Here is a 13,246-nt window from a genome sequence, read left to right as displayed (position 1 = left end):
ATCACTTTAATATTTCCCTTGGGTTTGGAAAAACCTGTGAAAATAAGTTCAAACATTGGGCATGATGTGGCACGCTGCCAGACTGAGCAATTCCATCATTTATTCATGCACATTTCAAAAAATGTATCCACATGAGTAGGGATTCTTTTGAACACTCCTAAATCCAAAGCATGTATCCATCTGAGAGATCATGTGAATGATGGCATCCATTATGTTCATTCTTGCGTTTCCTTAGCGATGTTTTCATGCCGTAAGCTATATTCTGCACCCACACAATCAAATGAATGCTTGGGCCCAGCATCCAAGGAAACGATCAGAGAAGTCGTTGTATTCCTTCCATAGAATGCAAGGACACGTGACACGTGACACATGACGACGCCTCTCCCACTGTACGAGGAGGGCGCTAAGAGTAGATCGACCAATAGATGACGTTAAAGAGGGCGTACGCACCGGGGAAGATGACCCTGGAGTACTTATCAATGGCGTGTGTGTCAATCCACATACTCATATAGCCCCAAGATGTCTTCACCTGGGCCCTGGTCTGTCCGTCACTCAGCACCAGGTGCGCTAAAGTCCTCTCCTGTCCGTCACCATAGTTCCCAGTGGCGTCGATGTCAATGTCACTGTAGCCAGCGCTCAGCATCACAGGGTCGGGGTGGGAAATGCCACAGGTGCAAGGCAGCTAAAGCAAGAGAAAATAGACAACTATGAAAGCAAGGGGGCGATCTGTCAATGCATGCAAGCGAGTCTACATGACCTTTATTCTCCTTAGTGCTGTATTTCCAGTTATTCGTGATATCTTCATGTTCAGTACTGTCTTCAGCAGTCACAGAAAATGTTTAAGGCTATTTATCTGGGTAGTAAGTGTATATTTGCTCAGAAAGAAACTCCATTTAACATTACAACATATATAATAGCAATAAAAGCTAGTAAGAATTTCTTCTGTTCTCCAAAAAGTTACTGATGTCTTGTTGGATGGCTAGTTACCAAACCTCTCCCTAGGGGCACCCCAGCCATTCTATGTAGTCATTACATTTCACAACCAGCTTACTTAAATAATTCACTTAATTAATTTAAAAATCCTATGAGGAATTGATTAGTCATATCAGGTGGAGTACTAGTTGAGTCAAAAAATATACAGGCGTATGGGATTGTTGCCACAAATATTGCGGTGGTGTTAGAAGAGCTTTTGAAATGTCTAAGCTGACACACTGACAGACATATTGTGGTTTTACATCAAGAAGATCTCTTAAACCTCGTTATATTTGACTGTCTAAGACTTTTTTGCACAGCACTGGCTATGGTCTGCTTAGGGGCCATTAACTACAGGTAGCATATATATACTTTCCAATTTATGATGGACAATGGGCAAGAAAAGCACATCATATACATCTTAGAGCTTTTTTACCCTGTCTCGTAGCTTCCGTTCTTTACGTTCCTGAACCGTGGTCAGGTAGTTGACGGCGGCGTATTCTATCACAGATAGAAAGACGAACACGAAGCTGACCCAGAGGTAAACATCTACAGCTTTGATATAGGAGACCCTGGGCATTGAGGCGTTGACTCCGGTGATGATGGTGGACATGGTGAGCACAGTGGTGATACCTGGAGACAATCAAAGAGTACGGGGAATCCCTTGATTCACTGAAACATCTTTAGTTCCTTTGACAGAAAAAGAAAACATAGCCCTTTATGAAAATACAGTCAATAACATGAAAGCTATGTGTGTAGATGGAGAGGAGGGGTATGTAAGACTGAAGTTGTAGAAAAGCAGTTCTCCTGGAAAGTCAGGCATGTGTTCTATGGACTCTTGAAGGACCTACTGACCTAACGGCACCCTGGCAGGTACCGCCCTGCGGTCTATCCAGAAGGACACCCAGGAGAGCATGACCATCAGCGTGGCTGGGAAGTAGGTCTGCAGCAGGAAGAAGAAGATGTGCCGACGGAGAGTGAAGTGGATGTAGAGTCGATTATACCAGCCTGGAAGGAAGGAGAAACAGAGGAGCTCGTCGCTCTAATGCATGCATTTCAGATTTCAGCAAAGTAACTTCTAGGTGCATCACCAGATGGGAACAGCAGTTCCTCGGTACCTGTGCTGCTGTAAAATGCAAGTTTAGTGGTTGTGTGGAACTTCTGGATGAGGAACTGGGATAGCGATATTCTGTCATCGGTCTTGAGGGATTCATTACCCTTCTTCCAGTACAGCATGAGGTCGTCGTCGGTGTATGCATCTAAACAAAAAACCCAAGAGGGAACGTTTCAGCAGAAGTTGGGTGGATGCAACGTGATGAAAAGGACAGAATGTGGTGGTCAGGAGAGACTCACAGCTTTCGATCTCCAGGGAACATGTTTGCGTGTCCAAAGGAAATCGACTGAGGTCCATGTTGCACATGGAGGTGACCGTGATCCTTTGAAAACACAGTGATATCAGCAACCAGTACAGTGAGTTTCTGATATGTTGGAACCAAATGGAAGCAGCTCCACAGTTTTACAAAAATCCCACCAAAACGTACATATTAAAGCATATAGTAACTTTTCTTCTTTTTTTCAGCGTGGTTTTTAGGAGATCTCAAACAAAGACATTTTCCAATTGCATATATTTTTTGCCAAGGCAGACAAAATGCTTGAGCATATTGTTGGGATCCAACTTGGATCATAAACAGAGTGTCACAGAAAGTGACCATCATCAGTTAAAAGCAGGAGCACAGGAAAGCACCCAAGATGTACCAATCCGCAGCACATGCTGGATTTGGGTTTTCACAGATTAAAATCTTAGATTGAGAGTGTTTTCTTGATTTTTTATGTATTTTTTGCTGTTCTTCGGTTGTCTTGTCTGGCCAGAAATCTATGCGGGGGCTTGCGAAGCTGCTTGTTCATTTGACTCCGCCGCAGTACATTTCCCTGTCCGCGGCCGCGTCATAAAATCCCGCGCGCCAGCCTCCAACACTTTCCTTGGCCAGTCTCCCAAAAACACAGGTGGGTTGTCCTCGTCCACACACGAGAAATGTGATCTCCTCGACTGTATTGTTACAACACACGATGACACAATGAAAATCTCTGCGGCAATGTATATATGTGTGTGTGTGTGTGATAACACACACAAACACAGACACACACACATATATATATGAAAAATGTAATGAAAAAACCTAAAAATGCAAAGACTCTTGTATTTTGTTTGCTTACTTATGGTTATTATTCGGGGTGGCCAGGGGTTAACGTTGTCATAGTTAGCATTAGCATTTTTCCCATAGAAATGAATGAGCGGTCCCCAAAAAGATATGATTACAGGATTTTGTGTGTGTGTGTATATATATATATATATATATTTCCATGGCCAATGCTGAGGTATTCCCAGGCCAGTTGGGAGATACGATGCCCCCCCAGTGTATCAGGGTCGGCCCTGAAGCCTCCAGTAAGTGGCATGGTTCTGGATTTGCGATTATAATAATACTGATGTAATAGTAACAAGACCTAATTAGCCTGAAGACTTACTCTACAGGGCAGGTTTATTAAGTTTATAATATGTTTATATGTCACAGTATGTAAGATAAGACTGGGCCGTCTGCTGCAACCCGTAACAAAATGGATTTAAAATGGAGAGACGAACGTGACAGTGTGTCTCATTATCTTTTGCCATCTGACTGGGCATTGGCTAGCGGTTACCTTAAACTGTAGAGCACGTTTCCATCTGGAAACACACGGAGCATGACGTTATCAGTGGTTGTGTCGTGGATAAAAGACCTCTTAGAGTGGACGAAGAACATGTCAGGCACCCAGATCTTCTTCACCAGCCGGCTGTCAAACGTCATGCTCTGGTTGGTGGTGCTCGGGAAGGAGAGACGCTCGTCCTGCCAGTAGTGCCTCAGATACAGGGTCATGGTGAAGTCCTGAAACACATCTCCGTTATTGTTTTGCTGCCCCCTGGTGGCGATTAAACTAATACCAAACTGCACACTAAAAAATATTTTAGATAAGAAGAATTTTATTGATTCCAAGAAGAGATTTAAACCCCCAACCCCGTAGGTGTGAGATAACAGTGCTACCCAATGAGCCACCATGGGACCGGGCAGGTCATTCCCATCTTAAAGCTTTGTTCCTATTAAAATATGATCATTTTCCTTTATAAAAAAGAAATAAAATATTCTTAAGTTATGTTACTAGATGACATTTCCAAAATTCCTGATAATTACAGCAAGATAGTCAAAACGCTTACCATGTCAACTTCAGAAATTGTGTCAAGGCTTTCAACTTGAACATCTACCCCAACTGGAATTGCAGGCCCTACAGTAGGATGAATAAATGCTATTTAGATTCTAAGGCTAAGACGTCAGCATTTAAAAAGATAAAAGGTCAAAAATTCTCTCAAAGAGACATTTATGCTGTACAGCCAACATTAACTTGTACAATGTAATCAGGTCACAAAATGCTCTTTTAAAGTTTAAAAGAATATTCAGTCCTGCGTAGCAAAAGAAAAGTTCGAAAAATGTCACATAAAAGTAAAATGCCAGCCCAAACAAGTTTCTAATTAAAAAATTGTAAAATGAAAATCTGCATATCCTTAAGTGATGTACAACTTTAAGTCATGTTTAAAGTTATACAAATGCCAAATAAATGGGAAATGCCAATCTAGACAAGCTTTTAACTAAAAAAACAATCAAAGAAACTAAGAGTGATATGACCTCACCTCCAAACCCAGGTCTCATTGTAAAGTCATGGTCATCTATCCTCAGGAGCTGCTCTGACTTCATCACAGAGGTTTTTGTCAAATCCAGACTCCTCCTCAGGATAGGACTGTGAGGTATGAAAAAGGCATTTCTCATAAACCGTTGATGATTTAAGACAAGACAGATTTAACCATAATTATATTTACAGCCTTCATGACAATTATGCCCTCCTGCTGATGATTCAGAGCATTACAATTACAGCAACCTTTCCTGACATCCACTTACCTGCCAGATTTGTGGTTTTCTAGCTCCAGCTGTACACTTTGTCTCCTCGATCTGCATGTTTAAAGCAACAAAACGTAAACGGCCCTTCTAAACAAGAAATGATGCTTTGTGCTGTGTGGAACGACAAAAATCTATTCCCCAGACAACTCTGCCAACCCCTCCACGAATCCCTACTCCTGCCACATCCACCACCTTCTACAATTTCTAGAAATGCTGGCCGGTGTGCACTAAATGGACAAAAGTATTGGGACACACCTCTTAGTCACTGAATTCAGGTGTTTCATTCAGACCCATTGCTACAGGTGCATAAAATCAAGCACCTAACCATGCAGTCAGGTTTACAAATATTTGTGAAAGAATAGGTCGTTCTGAGGAGCTCCGTGAATTCAGGCGTGGAACTGTCATAGGATGCCACCTTTGCAACAGGTCAGTTTGTGAAGTTTCTTCCCTGCTAGGTACTCCACAGTCGTGTAAGTGGTACTATTGTGAAGTGGAAGTGTTTATGGAGGACAGAAACGCAGCCATGAAGTGTCAGTGGGGTGCTGAGGTGCATAGTGCGTAAAAGTCACCAGTACTTTCTTGACTTAATGACTACAGAGTTTCAAACTTCCTCGGGCATTAAGCCCAGCTGGATAGACTTCCATGGCTCAGCAGCTGCATGCAAGCCTCACAGCGCAGTGCTATGTGTTGGATGGAGTGACAAATCACGCTTCTCTGTCTGCCAGTCTGATGAATGAGTCTGTGTTTGGCAGATGCCAGGAAAACATTACCTGCCTGACTGCATTGTGCCAACTGTAAAGTTTGGTGGAGGAGGGATAATGGTATGGGGTTGTTCTTCAGGGGTTGGGCTTGGCCCCTTAGTTCCAGTGAAGGGAAATCCTAATGCTTCAGCATACCAAGACATTTTGGACAGTTCTACATCTCAAACTTTGTGGGAAGAGTTTGGAGATGGCCTTTTTCTGTTCTAGCTTGACTGTGCCTCACTGCGCAAAGGAAGATCCATAAAGACATGGTTAGGTGAGTTTGATGTAGAAGAACTTGACTGGCCCCCATTGAACACCTTTGGGATTGACTAGAATGGAGATTGCGAGCCTGGACTTCACGTCCAAACTCAGTGCCGGACCTCGCAAATGCTCTTCTGGCAAAAATCCCCACAGACACACTCCATAAACTTGTGGAAGGCCTCCCCAGAAGAGTGACAGCAGTTTTAGCTGCAAAGCAGTGGTGGCTCCTGGTCAAAATTTTTGGTGAAACAAAACAAACTCCGCACCTTGCCTTGCCCCCCCTTTGTCATGAAGCTGACAAAGCCATACAACAATCACCAGGACACACACATTAACCCTAATATTACAAAACAATACAGAGCCTATACTACTACTACAGAGAAAGAACCACCCTAACATTCACTATTGCTGCCTCACACCTTCTTCCTCCTGCTCTACCCTCATAGTATTAAATCACCACAAAATATAAAAATGTGTATATTATTGTACATATCTTACAAATAAGTAATAGTGATGTTTATTTCACCAATACATAATTTACAATATTGCTAAATCCCAAGAAAACACATCTAACCTATTCCCTCTGCCTTCACACATAATTTCTCATAAGGAAAAGACTGGAAAGAATCCTGTAAGATGCGATCAACAATGTTATTCCGTTCGTCTCCCAAAGTGTTGGTGAGTGGATCCATCTCGCACAGGAGCTAGCAGCTATGGAAATAACAGGCAAAAAGGTAGCTGTCGTATTTCCCCAACGATAAGCCGCCTCACATTATAGGCCGCTCCATTCATTTAGTGAACAAGCACTTATTATGAATAATAAAACAAATCTCACATAGACAAGACACCTAAAGTCACAAATCCCTCTAATTCACAGAAAAATACCATAGCTTGAAAAATTTGAAAATTTTTGTTATTTATGAAGCTTTCAAGCTGCCCTTACACTCAAGGTCAGGTGCTCAGTACATGATTGGCAGTGATTGGCCACAGTGTTGAATCAATCATACTGAAGCGGTCAACTACCCTATCACAGTAGGCAGTTACTTGTTTCACGGGTGGGACTTATTTGCCACAAGAGTCCATTGAACTTGGAAAATCCACCAGCCGCGGAGGTCTGAGATGATTTATATTGAAACTAATGGGGGAAAATATCGACTGGGGTGAAGCTTGTTTCACTGAAATTCTCTGTTTCACCGTGGTTCGGGTGGCGCTGTTTCACGTTTTTGACCAGAGCCGTATACCGTTGAGGAACTGAAATTAGGAGATGCACCTTATTTTTATGAGCATTTTGTGGTTTCACACCAATAAAAAGTGATTGTCATGAAGATTATTTTTTTCTTGGTGAAACATAGTGCAAGCTGGAGATACACATTGAACAGTGTTCAGCCGAGGTACCCAGTAGTGTGTGAAGGGAGGGGGGAAATGAATCCTAAAGTAGGCCCACGGTGGAGGGGACAAAGCCGTTAGCTGTTCCTCAGCCTAACCTTTAAATTCCACCATAGACATATTATGCCTTATCTTGATTTGAACAAATTAATTTACTACCGTAAAACCCATAGTATTCAGGCACAGGCAAAGTATGTGCAGATGACATTTTTTGACATTTTTTGTTACCTTGCTGACAAGTCAAGTTCCTGAGGCTGCCCTTTGCCACCACTATGCACCTATGCTTCAATTTTGGGATAATTTGTCTCGAAATTTGACCAGGTTCAGATCTTCACCCTTGAAATGTGTCTGCAAAGGTTGAAAACGATCTGACAAATACTTTTTGAGTTGTCACAGTTACAAATCAAACATCTGAAACCCCCTTTTCTTCGCTATCACTGTGCTATCACTTTAGCTTCTTTAGTTTTGGTGCAATCTGTCTCAAAATATCACACAATGTGTCTGCAAAGAAAACAATCCATCCAATAATTTTACAGTTACTTTGTTCACAAAACCAAGTGTCTTCGACAGCCTTAGTTTTTTTTCTTTCAACACAGTACTGCTGCTTCATTTTTGGGGCAATTTGACTCAAAATGAAACTAGGTGTTGATATTCATCCATGTAATGTTTCTGTCCCAGGGAATACAATGCAATTATTAATTCATCATCAAACTCTACCATATGCTCAAGATCCCCCGGTGACCTTGAGTTGGACAAGTGATTACAGAAAATGCATGAAAAATGGAAATGGATGGATATCAACCTAATGTCTGTGTTTACTATACCTTAGATTCAATTTTTACTTTGCATTCTACAGCAAGCCGCTGATAAAAATTTAGGGACTTCAAGGATTCAACAGTTTTTATTTGGCACAAACAAGGTTTACAGTCAGATTGTAGGCAGTTCTCTAGGTTAGTATCTCTCATCCCCATCCTTGAAGACTCCCAGCAAATCCACATTTTTGCTCCTTCCCCGCTCCCTGCCAGACAATCCGCATCACTGCACCCTCCAGGAGCTGGGAAGGAGCGAAAAAGTGGATTGTCTGGGGCTCACCGAGGATCAGGTTTCGAAACACTGCCTAGGTTATAGCAGAAAAAAAAAGTCACAACCCTATTTAAGCTGTCTTTTGTGATTCAGCGGAAATTTAATACTTGGTCCCTAGTTGTTAACTGAGGGTATGCAACACACACTACTCATATGATCTGTGTCTGTCATCAGTGTGCCAGAACAAGCACTGTCCTGCCAATGCAGCAAAATCAGCAAGCACAAAGAATAAAAGAAAAAGCAAAACTGGCAGGCAGAAGTACAAATTAACAGAAGATTTGAAAACGTTAGACAAACACAATAAACATGCAGAGAGAAGCTAGGCAAGGCTGCTGTTGGCTCATCGGCACAAAAGAAGATGAAGGAGGCTTTTATCCTTCTTTGGCTGAATCCATCGCAGAGCATATTTGGCGAACTATCTACGTTTTTGTTCCAGCTTTTTGTTCTGTTTGTTTGGTAAATGAAAAAACCATTTATGCACAAAAATCATGACATCTCTTGTTTTCCAACACAACCATTTTACTGACCCACCCAAAAACCCAACTCTTCCTCATACAGAGTCCTTTACGGTCTTTTAAAGTGTTACCATTTACGAACAATAAGTCTCATCTTCAGTTATGAGAACATCTCCAAGGTTATTTTTTTTGCCACACTGGATAATTTGTGTCGGTGTTTTATCTCAAAGTCCAAAAAAGTCTTAAAAATCTTGTGAACTTGACTCCATTCATGATCCCACATCTGGGATTCTCCCCAGGAGTTTAGGGACACTGGTGTGCCCTAACTGCCATTAGTGGGTGTGTGCGTGTCACATGATGCCCCGTCACCCCATCCAGTGTCCCCCCCTTCCTCATGCCCTGTGGTCCGTGGGATAAGCTCCTGGTTGACTCTGACCCTGAACTGATTAAGAAGTTATAGAAAATGGATGGAAAAATAAAAGAACATTTCAGGAGCTCTTTGAAATGTGAGCAATTTCATAAAAAAAAGAAAACCCTTTAAAACTAAATATGCAAATGACAACCCCGTGTTACATGGAACGATTGTCTGAGTCCATTTAGATAAGGAGTATGAATCATTTCTTTTAATGTAAAAAACCCAAGTGGTTCATGACATCTGAGTAAGAGAGACAGAGAGGCAGGCAGACATGATTTTGCAGTGCCCAGGGCTAAGGGTTATTTAAAATTTTCCAGAGAATGAGCTACTGACTGCGGCTGCCATGGTCCCCTGCCTGTTAATCTGCCTGCTAGATGCATCCCCTCAGTCATGTCTGTCCTCAGGAAAACAGACAGCAGAACATCTTTGTTTGTACCACTGACTATACGGCCCTGAGCAACAGAGTTCCTGCTTCCTGCAAGTGGAGGCCGGAGAGGAACCGTGTGAAGATAACATTTCACTACCAGCAGTGGTCCTACCACTCGGTTAATAGCAAATTTAATTGAAAGATGTGCAAGGAAAGACAAAGTTTTAGTACAGATAAAATTGCTACACATTTCTGTTCACACGTCACGAAGCACACCAATCATCCAAACAATTCTAATGCTTCTTTACTCAATTCCCAGAATTGTACTGCGGTGCTTATTCAATGTACTAGAATAAGAATGACGTTTGAAATTGAATTTAATGATGTAGTTTTAATGAGACTACTGGCTCTGAAAGACCTGCGGCGTTCATTATACTAAAAAAACAACAAAAAAAAAGACTGATCACTTTTCCTGACTGCAAATTCTCTGAGATGCGCTTCGTTCATAAAAATTATAATTATTAAAATGCTACATAAATTAGATTTCAAATGTCAAGCTTAGTCTGATGGTGATTACTGTTTTGCAGATCCTTGATTGGTCAAAATAATCTGATGCACACATATGGAAATGAATGGAACAGTTTTGTAATAAATAATAATAGCAGCAGCAATGCTGTCAAGGATTCAGGGGGTTCAGGCACAGGAGCCTGGCATGGTGCAGGCTGGGAAGAAGGAGGTGGACAAACCTCTGGCAGCTCAGGGAACACAGGGCTTTATTAACAAAGCTGAAAACACTACAAAACAGAACAGACCTCAAGGGATCAAAGAAAACAAAATAGGAAAAACAAAGACTAACTACAAAAAGGCAGGCAGAGGACAAAGTACAAAAATAAAACACCAGGTAATTTCTAACACTCTGGAATACACAACTGACCAGCCACATCACTGGCATACAATGAACCACTGAGGAACTGAACTAAGGCAGGGACTTAAATACAGAAATACGGTAACAACACAGCAGGAGTGAAACATTAAACAATTAACCAATCAGGGAGAACACACAAGGACTGCCGCAAGAAAACAGGCAACAGGTGAAATTAATTATTAACTCAAGGAAACTGGGAAATCACAGGGAAACTAAAACTGACAGAAACAGAATCTAATACTGGGGAAATAAGAAAGACAGGTAAAACACAACCAAGGCACAAAGCAAGAAACCAAAACAGGAAACCACAAAATCACAGGAACTAGGAAAACTGATACCAATGAAACTCTAGGCAACAAAATACAAAAACAGAGGAGGTGGGATTCGAACACACAACAGAGCAGTTAACAGGTAGCTGCATGCTCAACTCATTGAGACAGAGGAGCTGGGGAAAACACAAAGGCTGACAACAGGGAGGACAGGATGGCCAGCGACACCTGCCGGCCAAATGGGGAAGGGACACGAAAGACTGGGACAAACTGGTGCTGACCCTGACAAACGTATAATAAAGCGTATAATTAAAAATGTTTTACTACAAGCAAAACTTCCGTCGCAGAAAGATGGATGTCTTCTCTTTTAGGATAAAGACATACACGTATAGTTATAATCAGCTATAGGTCATACTTGCGTCAAAAGCGAATAATACATCATATTGAGAGCGCAGAAATGGAGCAGACACTCCATTTGAATGCCCTTTCTAGCATACTGAAATAATACACGGTGACGTTTTCAGTGCAGTTTTATTTCGGCCACAAAAGGGTTACGGTTATAAAACCCTACCTTGTTTGCCGATAAGTTTCGAGCGTGTGTCCTCCGTTTCTGGTAGATCTTCCAGCAACTCCCACTAACCAGATACAGGTCAGCAGTAAGGCATCCCTCCACATGGTGCACCCAGTCAAAATCATGAGACTATTTAAAAATTCAGATTCTGGCTTTAAAATACGTATAAGACGTTTTCTTTTGTCTGGGACATATATCCACTTCTGGTTTGGGAAATGCGCGTAGCTACGTACAAGCACATGCCACTTAATCTCCACTGTAGGAAAAAGCAATTTGGTCTAAAACCCTAAATCCTCCAGAGTCAGATGGCGCAAATGTGATCTTTCGACTGTGGTGGATGTGCATCAGACCACTTCTCATAATGACACATTTCTTATTCTCTGGGTTAAACGTAAAATAAACATCGCTGAGCGTTTTGCAGATTTCACAGTCAGGTTTTATAAATAAATGCATCGCTTGAATAATGAGCTGCCAAGTATCCTAATAAATAATACAATAAAATTATGCCAGCAACAAGAATAGCAGCAATGTATTTAAAGGATGAGAATGTTTAAAAGATTGCAAGCGGATGGTTTGCTGTCCCACAAAGGACACAACTAGCTGCTAGAAATGTATAAAATTCTCGCCAGTATCATATTCCCTAATGAGATGGGGAACTGCCGACTCCTCGCACAGAGAAACTGATTGAATAGCAATTCTAATGCTTCTTTACAGAAGTTTTATCCTATGCGTAATTCTATGTGTTATCACTAGTGTTGTGAGTGGTGTTGACCAGCCAGTGATATTTCTGTTAAGATGGTGTTGAAACACCACTGACTAAGGATTAGTGGCTGCCTATGTAGGATGGGTTGTATCACATTATGGATTTTAGCCCTGTGGACATAGAGATATTGGTATAGCACCTGATACCTGCAAAACAGTGACCAGTGACCATGAATGGAAGCCATAATGTTCCTGTTATATAGGTTAAAGCAAAATTGGGTAACACTTTACTTGAAGCAATCATATAAATGCATTACAGATACTTTCAATGCAAGTATTATAAACGAGACTATAAATACTTATAAAAAGGCATAATACATTATAGCCATGTTTATCGTGCATTATGAACACTCTATGAAGCTCTGATCTATAATGCGCTATTTATTCCTTCATAATGCATTATAATGGTCAGTATGAGAATTAAGGATGCTTTGTACTGCATTATTATAGATGAGTGCTTCAAAATTATCCATAATTGTTAGAGGTGAAATATTTCAACGGAATATGCAGTGTTTAGCAGCTTAAATTGTTTTGAATGGAGTCTTCCATGCTGTGTGGCTTTTCTTACAACATTCTTTTAAAACTCAGTACTGCAATGCAAAATAGCCTCCAAATTGGCCAAATTGTCACCCAGTGTCCATTTTGGAGAGATATGTTTTGGAAATTGTGGCGGTTTCCATTTTCCTCTCTTTCATTTTTCCTGGTGAAGAAAGCTGCTGATTATAAATTCATCATCACAGGTTAGCTACAGTACCTGAAAGTCAGAATTATAAAAGCGCCCTTTCAGCGGCATCGCGTATGTTTGCCCTTGATATTTCTGGCTCGCACATTGAGATTCATTTACTCTGTGACCTGTTTGAGGAATGACAAACAGTGATATTAAAAAAACATGAAAAACAGACCCAAAGGCCATGCAGGTCATACGATCTCTCTTGTGATTGCACAAACATAAATGCACAGCGAAATACATACTGTAGGTCCTTCTAGTGAGAACAGGGTCATTTGCATATTTTTTAGATAACCTGGTCTGGTTTTATCTACAAGTATCATTTATTTA

The 13,246-nt window shown here is 41.2% G+C and overlaps 1 protein-coding gene across 1 annotated transcript; it reads right to left on the bottom strand.

The window, feature by feature from the left end:
* Positions 1-363: 363 nt before the first annotated feature.
* LOC111857978 (gamma-aminobutyric acid receptor subunit rho-1-like) lies at positions 364-11,771 on the bottom strand. The gene is made up of 10 exons (XM_023839310.2): positions 11,428-11,771; positions 4,953-5,003; positions 4,688-4,794; positions 4,217-4,284; positions 3,667-3,890; positions 2,326-2,408; positions 2,091-2,231; positions 1,828-1,980; positions 1,409-1,605; positions 364-682 (listed from the first exon to the last, which is right to left on the bottom strand). Exons 1-10 carry the CDS (start codon positions 11,550-11,552, stop codon positions 404-406), a joined length of 1,428 nt encoding a protein of 475 aa, XP_023695078.2. The 5' UTR covers positions 11,553-11,771; the 3' UTR covers positions 364-403.
* Positions 11,772-13,246: the final 1,475 nt, after the last annotated feature.

This window comes from Paramormyrops kingsleyae, chromosome 14, assembly GCF_048594095.1.
Source record: "Paramormyrops kingsleyae isolate MSU_618 chromosome 14, PKINGS_0.4, whole genome shotgun sequence".
NCBI lineage: Eukaryota > Metazoa > Chordata > Actinopteri > Osteoglossiformes > Mormyridae > Paramormyrops > Paramormyrops kingsleyae.
This window is presented reverse-complemented; position numbering and strand designations above follow the sequence as displayed.

Bases quoted from the DNA above. Each gene is read 5' to 3' on its own strand.
- LOC111857978 (XM_023839310.2), bottom strand. From the start codon at position 11,552: ATGATTTTGACTGGGTGCACCATGTGGAGGGATGCCTTACTGCTGACC. The intron at 5,004-11,427 runs GTAGGGTTTTAT...TTAAACATGCAG, and splicing joins GAAACTTATCGGCAAACAAG to ATCGAGGAGACAAAGTGTAC. The intron at 683-1,408 runs GTAAAAAAGCTC...CTCTTGCTTTAG, and splicing joins AACGGAAGCTACGAGACAGG to CTGCCTTGCACCTGTGGCAT.